Source organism: Monopterus albus, unplaced genomic scaffold (genome assembly GCF_001952655.1).
Source record: "Monopterus albus unplaced genomic scaffold, M_albus_1.0 scaffold505.1, whole genome shotgun sequence".
NCBI classification, from domain to species: Eukaryota; Metazoa; Chordata; class Actinopteri; order Synbranchiformes; family Synbranchidae; genus Monopterus; species Monopterus albus.
Genome location: NW_018128385.1, coordinates 32,161 through 42,889, shown reverse-complemented (window position 1 = coordinate 42,889; position 10,729 = coordinate 32,161). Strand labels below are relative to the sequence as shown.

Sequence of the window (10,729 nt, the reverse complement as noted above, 5' to 3'; positions counted from 1 at the left end):
AATACTTTCGCAAGGCACTGTAACTGCACTCGAGCAGAGGTTGCCAGCACCGAAAAATCTACAGCCCTTCAGTTGATTAATTGATGGCCCTGCTAATATCTAGGCCAGAATTTCAACAAAGAGTCATGCACATATACACTGGCACAATCAAACACATCCACAAATAATGCCATCATTGAACCTGAATTTAATTGTTGCTGAGAGTGACTGTTTCTCTTCCTACACACAGTACTGTAATGGAGGTGATCTTGCTGACTATCTGCAAGGTAAGCATCACACTAATCTATCTGACCCAAATGCTCACAAACACTTGCTAATGCCACAGGAGAAAGGCACTTCAGCTTTAATGAGGGTGGGTGTCGGCATGTTCACAGATTATTATTAACTGTCTGATGGATATATTGTAAAATAATTAGTGTGTCATGGGGATGTTAAAGAACATGTTTTTCTGCAACTGTTTCTATGTCTCAGTTTGCTACTATATGTGGGTGGTGTGTGTGTGGTGGGCACCGCAGCTTTGTACAGAGTTTCTTGTCTAGTTCAGTCAGTCAACACACTGTTTATTCTGGGTGTGATAGTCTATAACAAAGGTCAGCATTCCTGGTTGTGGTTAGCTTAATATGAAATGATGCACAATAGGAAGTGATGTTTGGAAGTTCAGTTTAACATGGTTCAGAACCCCCATATACCAAAAGGTAAAAGTGAATAACACAAAACAATCCAAATGTACACATACTAGTGTGTCTTTCATCAATGATGTGGTCCTCTGGGCCTTGCCAGTAAAGCTGTAGCATAAATATCATGGATTCCATGATGTGTGTTAACACTGGTGAAGGTCAAACACAAGACTCACTCCTAGTCATAGCTTCTGTAACTGTACTGTCACCTACTAGTTTGACATGATCACTGTGGTGTAGCCATGTTCATGTTGCCAGTGATGTCATGGGCATAGCATGTCACACTCATAGCTAGGATCAAAGTTGCAAATGAGAAAACCACAGTGTCAACTTTTGTGTTAGTGTTTTTGCAGTGTACATAACAGCGTTATTAAATCAATGTCTACAGTAATCCTGGCATTAATAAACTTTCCTGATGCAGCCAGCGACCTATTCATAAAAATACAAGTCTCTTCCTCAAACACATGAAAGGTGGTACTTTAGGAAAGATTGTGAATACACACACAGATAAAGAGTTTTGCTTTACTGCCATAAGAATGTCAGTACTTAACTGTTTACATACTGTTTTTTTTAGTTTATTGATCATATGCTATTTAAGCTTCAAAATGGTAAACATCACATTTGACATAGATGTTGAGAGTCTAAAGAAAAAAAAGAGCTCACTGAATGCTTATAAAATACCCCTACAAATGAATGGTGGTTTGCTAATACCTCTCTTAGATAACCTCATGTGGTTAACAGCACTGATTGTGTTATAGAAACTGCTTCCTTATCACTGTACGTTTGCATAATATACCTGCCCCACATGTCTACATTTTCAGATTTGTTGTACCCGGTACTTTTTACCATACTGACCCTGAGAGACGAGGCAGTCCAAGTAACTACAAAACAGTGCTGATTTATTCCATGAACACAGTAGTGCAAAAATTAACATTACACGCTCAGGCATCTTGCACCTCCAACCTGCACGCAGGCAGATGAAAGATGAAAAACCCTGAACCCACCAGGCCTATACATTATATCCCTTCGGTTGGGCTAGCCCCATACTACACAGAAACGTCAACCGAGACGTCTCTCTTACCAGCTTTGCAGCTGGCCATAGCAGTAGTCAAAACATGAAGCAAATCAATGTGTGTGTGTGTCTGTTGATTAAGTGGTGTGTAGCTAAAAACATTCTCACACGACCTCTAGTAACATGTTGTGACTTAAACATAAGAACATATTATGGCTATGGCTACAGTTATACACGTCATAATAATAATATTAAACACCCTGTCTGCTGACAGTCATCAACTCTTCTCTCTAGTTATCCTTGACCAGATGTACCCTGTAGAAACTCATAAGCATGCCTAAGCATTTAACAGTCTAACTAGGTATCCTATCTCCACTAAACATTTATAATACATAAAGTATCTATCCAATTTTTATCTGACTAAAAATACCTAACAGATTACAGAGTGAGTTATGATCAGACCTGTCGAAGGCAGGGTCATGTAGGAGCCTCTGCTGGAGAGACACTGGTTGTAAAATGAAACCATAGTGGAGTAGTGTTCAGTGTTACATTGCACTGGTGACCCAACTGTACCCAACTGGCTGCCCATCTTGAAATCTTTGATCATTGGGACCACGTTTTTACCAGTTCAGGGCTTCTCGTTTCCCAAGGTTGTGAACACTGCTGTCATCACAGTGGCTTCATAGAAATAGAGGGAGAAGGAGAATGAGAGAGGGGGAGAGGAATCCTTTTATTCTCATATCAGATTAGACTATTTACCTCAGGATTATTACTATAGCATTTAACTTTAATTTACTGTCATTGATAAGAACTTTTTGTGGAACTGCAGATGCTTGTTTTTACTAGGGTAGTTATATTTTCTAGGGATGGGACAATGCGACTTTTTCTTGATATAATTTGGTACACGATATGGCATGTACGATTCGATTCAATCACAATACAATTAGAAGTTCAGTGACAGCAATATGAGTAGCTGTGGGACACTTGTACCTTATTCCTCTGTTGTTCCCCTTTTCTAGCACTGGTTCGATTATGTAAATTATGTAAAGAACAACCAGACATACTGCCTTATATTCTGATATATATACAAGAAATATGAAGTCGATGATGTGTGGAAGCCACACAACATAGATCGCTTTACAAAATGATACATATTGTGATGCTTTTGTGTCATGATATATTGAATTTCAATATATTGTCCCTTCTCCACTGTTTTCTAATAAAGGAGCAGCTTCAGTACAAAAGAACAAAGTTAATGCATGTTTGTGCACAGACCTGGACGAACTCACTGACACTGTGACATCTTATATCAGCTTTTGTGAGGATGTGTGTGTGTGCCCAAAAAGACCTTCTGCACATACAACAACAACAAGCCCTGGTTTACAGCCAGACTCAAGCAGCTTCGTCATGCCAAATAGGAGGCTTACAGAAGTGGGGACAGGACTCTGTACAGCCAGGCAAGGAACACACTGACAAGGGAGATCAGAGCAGCAAAGAGGAGCTACTCGGAAAAGCTGAAAGCTCAGGTTTCAGCCAATGACCCCTCGTCTGTGTGGGGGAGCCTGAAAAGCATCACTGGCTATAGAAAACCACCCCCCCCTGCTGTGGAGAACCGTCAACTAGCAGACAACCTGAATGTGTTCTACTGCAGGTTTGACAATCAACACTCCTCACCCTCCCCACCTCAGACCCAGCAGCTGCTCCCTCAACAATCACCACCCTTCCCTCCAGCCCCCCACCTCTAAAGTGGAAAGGATGTGCGTGGCCTCTTTAAAAGACAAAAGATCAGAAAGGCACCAGGCCCAGATGGTGTGACCCCCTCCTGCCTGAAAGTGTGTGCTGATCAGCTGCTTTGAAAGACTGGTGTTGGCCCACCTGAAGGACATTGTTGACCCCCTGCTAGACCCCCTGCAGTTTGCCTACCGGGCAACCAGGTCAGTGGACGATGCAGTGAACATGGCACTGCATTACCATGTTCACTGTGCATACGTCCCCAGGGACGTATTCACGGGCCCTCTTTGTCGACCTCAGCTCTGCATTCAACACCATCATCCCAGACATCCTCCACTCCAAATTGACCCAGCTCACTGTGCCTGCCCCCACCTGTCAGTGGATTACTAGCTTTCTGACAGACAGAAGCAGCAAGTGAGGCTGGGGAAAACCACATCCAGCACCTGGACAATAAGCACTGGTGCCCTCCAGTGATGTGCGCTCTCCCCTCTGCTATGTTCACTCTACACCAATGACTGCATCTCGAAGGACCCCTCTATCAAGCTCCTAAAGTTTGCAGATGACACAACGGTCATTGGTCTCATCCGAGACGATGACAAGTCAGCCTACAGACAGGAGGTTGAGCAGCTAGTCCTGTGGTGTAGCCGCAACAACCTGGAGCTGAACACGCTCAAAACAGTGGAGATCCCTAATTATCTCATTTCATTGAACATTCCTTTGTTGTCTGCATTGTTTACTGTCTATTTATACTGCTTTTTCTGCATTGTTTGCACTGGTTGTTGATGTTAATACTGCTATTTTGTTATATTACACAGCCATATGCTAGTTTACTGTTTGCACATTGAGAGCTGATGTACCTGAGTCAAATTCCTCTTGTGTCCAACACACTTGGCCAATAAAGCTGATTCTGATTCTGATGTTTTTACAGTGGTTAGTCTTACTTTTGCCTCATGTGAGTGCAGACCAAAGAAACCAGTCATGCACTATGTTAGGCAGAAGGAGGCACCAGAATGAGATCAACAGGCAAAATTTAATTATCCAGATGCATGATTGGACAATATAGGCAAGAGGGTGCATCTTAATAAGCAAATGTGCATCTTAATAAGCAAATTTACTTGAGGAAGCAGATCTGCCATAAGGTGGAAAAATGAAACTCATATAAGAGTTCTCAGTCAATTCAGTTCTGGATTATTTTCATGTTTTTCTCTCCTCTTCATTAGCTAAGGGGACCCTGAGAGAAGAAACACTCAGGGTTTTCCTCCAGCAGATTGCTGCTGCCATGCGCATTCTCAACAGCAAAGGAATCATCCACCGTGACCTGAAACCCCAGAATATCCTGCTGTCCTATGTGGGTCGCAAGAAGTCCAACATCAGTGGCATCCGCATCAAGATAGGTAAAACATCCTTTAACCCATGTGTTACTGTTCCTAGTGTTTGTCTCTCAGACAGTTTCCAGATCCCAGCAGTAACCAGTTTATTTCATACTTCTGTCCTGCAGCTGACTTTGGCTTTGCACGGTACCTCCAGAGCAATATGATGGCTGCCACACTGTGTGGGTCACCCATGTACATGGTCAGTGTGCTTTACTGCATGTGTTTTGTATGCATTTGTGTTTTGTATGTTTTTGGAGGTCAGTATTTTTTAAATGACCAGTCAGCTTTCTCAGCAATATCTTGCATAACTCTCCCTGCTGTGGATCTTGTGACCTTTCCTCCCTCAGGCCCCGGAGGTTATCATGTCCCAGAACTATGATGCCAAAGCTGACCTGTGGAGCATCGGGACGGTCATCTACCAGTGTCTGGTTGGCAAACCGCCATTCCAGGTTGATACTGTACACAACAAACCAGTGGCAAATGTGTTTGTAGGTATTTCTTTTCATCTAATTTCTAAATTGATCTTTTCAGGCCAATAGTCCCCAAGACCTGAGGATGTTCTATGAAAAAAACAAGAATCTACAACCTATGTAAGTTACAAAACTTACTGTCTTTAAGGCTACTTTACACTGTTGTGATTTTGAGCAGTGCCAGATGAAATGTGACAACTGAGGAAAAACTGTGGTAAAATCTTTGTGACCGACAACGAATCCTACTGATATTGGTGATCCTCCAACTTTTCCTCTAAGGACCCCAACTGGAGGAGCTTTTTGTTTTGAAGCATGTCAACAGGATTCAGATGCAGTGCCATGTAAATTGGCACTCATATTTATGTTTTTCTTAAGATTAGTTATAATAACTTTCTGATCTTTTAACCTAGTATCATATGTGGGTCAAAATTGTAATTTGTCAACTAGTTGGGTTCATGACTGGATAAGCACAGCTCATAGGGCCAATAAAGTGACTGTAAACTCTTAGTTTATTTAGTTAGTTTATTTTACGTCATGGTGCATCTGACACGTCTCAAAACTGTTGTTGTATTGTGACCAAGACTTAGATCTATCTGGCACAATGTGACATGCAAAGAACTTAATAGTGTTCCCATGCTCCTGTTACTCAGTATCCCAAGGGAGACATCCCCACAACTTAGTGACCTTTTGCTTGGGCTGCTACAAAGAAATCAGAAAGACAGGATGGACTTCAGTAAGTGCTGATATAATGTGATGTTTTTAAATATTACATGTTTCAGGTTTGATTTCACATACTTTTGAGATCTGTCTTGATATTTGTATAAAACTTCCTGGTGTGTTCTGTCTCTCCAACTCTTCACTTCAGACACGTTTTTCAGCCATCCTTTCCTGGAGCCGTACTCCACCATCAAAAAATGTAAGCACACTACTCAGATTCCTAAGCATCATAAAATAATGTACTAGACTTTCCATCCATCCTTCTTCCTCCGCTTATCCGGAACCGGGTCGCGGGGGCAGCATTCTAAGCAAAGATGCCCAGACTTCCTTCTCCCTAGACATTTCCTCCAGCTCCTCCAAGGCGTTCCCAGGCCAGTCGAGAGACATAATCCCTCCAGCGTGTCCTGGGTCTTCCCGGGAGCCTCCTCCCGGTGGGACATGCCCGGAACACCTCCCCAGGAAGGCGCCCAGAAGGCATCCAAAACAGATGCCCGAGCCACCTCAGTTGGCTCCTCTCGATGTGGAGGAGCAGCTGTTCTACTCTGAGCTCCTCCTGGGTGACCGAGCTCCTCACCCTATCTCTAACGGAGTGCCCCGCCACCCCGTGGAGAAAGCTAATTTTGGCCGCCTGTATCCGGGATCTTGCCCTTTTGGTCATGACCCAAAGCTCATGACCATAGGAGAGAGTAGGAACGTAGATTGACCAGTAAATTGAGAACTTCGCCTTGCAGCTCAGCTCTTTCTTCACCACGACGGACTGGTACATTGACCGCATTACTGCAGAAGCTGCACTGATCTGCCTGTCAATCTCCTGTTTCATCCCTCCCTCACTTGTGAACAAGACCCCAAGATACTTAAAACTCCTCCACTTGAGGCAGGAGCTCTCCACCAACCTGAAGGGAACAAGCCATCCTTTTCCGACTGAAAAACCATGTGTACTGTTAGACACCCTTATGCTTGAACATGGTGTTTGTTATGGACAAACTGACTAGCACAGAAGTCCAGTAACAGAACACCACTCAGGTTCAGATCGGGGGGGCCATTCCTCCCAATCACGCCCCTCCAGGTGTCACTGTCCCTGCCCGGGCCCAGCTCCAGGGTGGGGCCCTGGCTGCGCCATGCTGGGCAACACCAAGGTCCTTGATTTTAACCTATTCATAAAGGGCTTTTTGAAGCGCTCTTAGTCTGACCCGTCACCTAGGACCTGTTTGCCTTGGGAGACCCTACCAGGGGCATATAGCCCCCGACAACATAGCTCTTAGGATCACTCAGGTTCTCAAACCCCTCCACCACCATAAGATGGCGGTTCAAGGAGAGTCAGATGCTCAGATTCCTAAGCATCATAACATAATGTACTAGACTTTCTCATTGTCCATCTTGAAAACATGATTAATTCTCTGTTCATTTTGTCGCAGCATGTCCGGTGCTGGTCCCCAGTGCCTCCAATACAGTGACAGACAGTTCCTGTGGCAGCTCACCATGCATCCGCTTCAATTCTCCTCCTGTGAGTTTGATATGACTTTATAAATCCTAATTCTCAAGGGGTTTACTCTTGTACTGTAAGGTAATAAAATATTAACCTCGACTCCATGGTATTGTGCTACTATTATGCCTGCTTGCTGCTTGAGTGCTGGAAAGTAAAACATGATGTCCAAAATGGGGACAATAAACAAAGCCTTCATCAAATCTTTATTGTAATGTTGCAAGCCAATTTTAAAAACAGTCCAATCCTTCAAAAAGTCAATTTCACAGACAAGTTTACTCATAATTTTTTGGTCATAATGTGCAGGATCATCAGCCACTGCTAGCTCAAGCGCTGCTGCTAGTGCCATGGCTGAAAGCCTTAACTGCATCACTCACGAGCCACACTACAAATTCATTGTCATTTTCTCTTCCCTCTCTTCTCTCTCACTCCATCTCTTTCTGTCTGCACACAGTCTCTCCCAGACATGCAGACTTTAACAGAAGATGGTCTTTCATCATCTCCACTCGGTCCCCCTAACATTCTGCAGCTGTCCAAAGAGTCTGGAGAAAGCACCAGTAGTAAGAATTCATCTTGTGACACTGATGACTTTGTCCTGGTGCCTCACATCTCCACTGACAGCTGTAAGTGTTGTTACACACACTGTACATACACATAATACAGCTGTGACTTCATCTCAGTTAATGTTGATATGCACACAGTTGCTAGTTTATTAAGTACACCAAGCTAAAACCAAGTCAGCCTATAACTGTTATATATAAAGTATAACAGTCCTATAACTTCATGAAGGTGATAATGTTTAGTTTTTAGTCAAACTGTTGCAGAGAGGTGAAATAAAGACACAATTTTTGTTAAGTTTAGAGTCCCTTAGACTTAGAGCTTCAGAGTATTTATTTAAGTAAATAATATAAAAAATCTTGTCAGTCTCAAATCTTATAGATCCCACAGTGTGAAATGTTTACAACGAGGGAGCCTGTATGTTATTTTCATCAGTTAGACAGTAGCTAACAGTATATATCAGTATATGTTTCTTGTGGGATCTGACATTAGCCTGTACATTAATACTGTACTTGCATAGACGGACAGTTCATATGATGAGTGGCAGACAGGCTGTCGTGCAGCTCTGGAATCCTATAAATGAAGAACCGAAAGCTAGTTATCTTTTCAGAAGGAGTAATTCTTCCTTTTTGTTAAGCCATTGCATTGTAAAGTCATACAGGCTTGATTTATACACTGAGGAAACATGTAAAGGAAGAGCAGAAACAGGGGAACAATAGCACAGTTAAACCTCATACTGTAAGATATAAATAGCCATCGGCCAATCTATGAATTTTACTTGTTGACATACTTCACAATGGTATGAATTACATGTAGTCACAGAAATAAACACATTCATGAACATGTCTTGTACATAGACATGTATGAACATGTGTTCTGTACAAGTACACAGATGTTTTGAAACTATACTGATTTTACAGACACACCATGGCTACAGTTCGTATGTAATGAAGTCACATTCACTGGCTGCCAGCGACACCTATGGCACCCGTGGTCACATACTCTTACATAGCACACTGCCAACTCCACAGTCACTAAATTAGATAACTGCTAAGCAGTTCATGTAATTGTAGGCAACAGCCCACAAACAGTAACCTGCACACTTACCCTCGTGACTGGTAAAATGAACCCTTAACGCTCTGCACCTGCTACACCTCACACACACACACTTGCCTGTACCTGCTAGTCCCCCACTCAAACAATGAACAAAGTGCAAAGCATGATGAGTATCAGGTGGCATTTCAACTGGCAGTTAATCACCTCATTACTGCTGAATTGTACCATCAGTAATGGCAGTTGCACCTTCATTGTTCTTTTCTGTTCGTTCCTTATCTTTCTCTCTTCAGATGACCAACCAATGGGAGCATGTCGTCGGCCATCCAGCGAGTTTCTCATGTGTGGAGGGTTAGTACAATGTTAATGACTAGATCTCTGAAAGAGAGTTTATATGATCCTGAGAAACTAAATCTCATGTGAGTCCCTAAAATTTTTTTTTATCCATCTAATGAATGTGTCATTTTGGGACTTTAATGCAAATAGATGGGCTTGGTGTTCAGAAATACATCATCTTATACTGCACTCGTCAGTCAAGGTAAATCATAATGAACCCAAAGAAATTAAGCTCTAGAAGAAATCAATTTATGCAGGAACTGTGATTCTGTAAGCAATAAAGCTGAGAAAGGCAATACTGGGCACACAATCAAACATTAGAAATCAAGGAATAGGCTGACATTTTGTGAAAAACACATGTTGGCATTCTTGCCTATAGTTAGATGGGAAGATCTTTTATCTGGGACACAAATAGCCCTGGGTCTGCCAAAAAGAAACGCATCTTTCACTTTCACTGATTAACATGTTTTTTCTTGTTTGATCCACACAAAAACCAGAGTGTAAAAACAATGTGGTTTTATGTGTGGTTATATAAGCACCAGGTGATTTTATGTTCAACACTGACTTCCTGAAGTCTTATCACCTTGAGGTTGCCAGGCAACCAGCCATAGGAAGTTACTGCCATCCATCCATCTTCATCCGCTTCATCTGAGACTGGGTCACGGGGGCAGTACCTCAAGCAGAGCCTCCCAGACTTCCCTCTCCCCACACACCTCCTCTAGCTCCTCAGGAGGAACCCTAAGGCATTCCCAGGCCAGCCGGGAGACATAGTCTCTCCAACATGTTCTGGGTCTGCCCCAAGGCCTTCTCTCGGAGGGACATGCCCAGAATACCTCCCCAGGGAGGCATCCAGGTGGCATCCTAAACAGATGCCGAGCCACCTCAACTGGTTCCACTCAACGTGGAGGAGCAGTGGCTCTACTCTGAGCTCCTCACGGGTGACTGAGCTCCGCACCCTATCCCTAAGGGAGCGCCCAGCCACTCTCCGGAGGAAACTCATTTCTGCCGCTTGTATCCACGATCTCATTCTTTCAGTCATGATCCAGAGTTCATGGCCATAGGAACATAGATCAACCAGTAAATTAAGAATTTCATCTTATGACTCAGCTCCTTCTTCACCACAACGGATTGGTGAGGTGTCCGCAGTAATGCAGTCTCTGTACCGGTCTGTCAACCTGCCGCTCCATTTTTCCCTCACGTGTGAACAAGACCCTGAGATACTTGAACTCCTCCATTTGCGGGAACAACTCGCTCCCAACCTGGAGAGAGAGCAATCCACCTTTTTCTGACTGAGAACCATGGCCTCAGATTTGGAGGTG

At 43.3% G+C, this 10,729-nt stretch overlaps 1 protein-coding gene across 3 annotated transcripts in view; it reads left to right on the top strand.

The window, feature by feature from the left end:
• The window catches only part of ulk2 (unc-51 like autophagy activating kinase 2), a 64,886-nt gene that overhangs the window by 30,374 nt on the left and 23,783 nt on the right, over positions 1–10,729 (top strand). For all 3 annotated transcript variants that reach the window (XM_020588140.1, XM_020588141.1, XM_020588139.1), the window contains 10 exons: positions 230–266; positions 4,641–4,814; positions 4,919–4,992; positions 5,141–5,242; positions 5,325–5,383; positions 5,914–5,996; positions 6,129–6,179; positions 7,396–7,484; positions 7,918–8,086; positions 9,368–9,425. In XM_020588140.1, the coding sequence (XP_020443796.1) occupies positions 230–266; positions 4,641–4,814; positions 4,919–4,992; positions 5,141–5,242; positions 5,325–5,383; positions 5,914–5,996; positions 6,129–6,179; positions 7,396–7,484; positions 7,918–8,086; positions 9,368–9,425 (896 nt within the window). The remainder of the gene's footprint in view (positions 1–229; positions 267–4,640; positions 4,815–4,918; positions 4,993–5,140; positions 5,243–5,324; positions 5,384–5,913; positions 5,997–6,128; positions 6,180–7,395; positions 7,485–7,917; positions 8,087–9,367; positions 9,426–10,729) is intronic.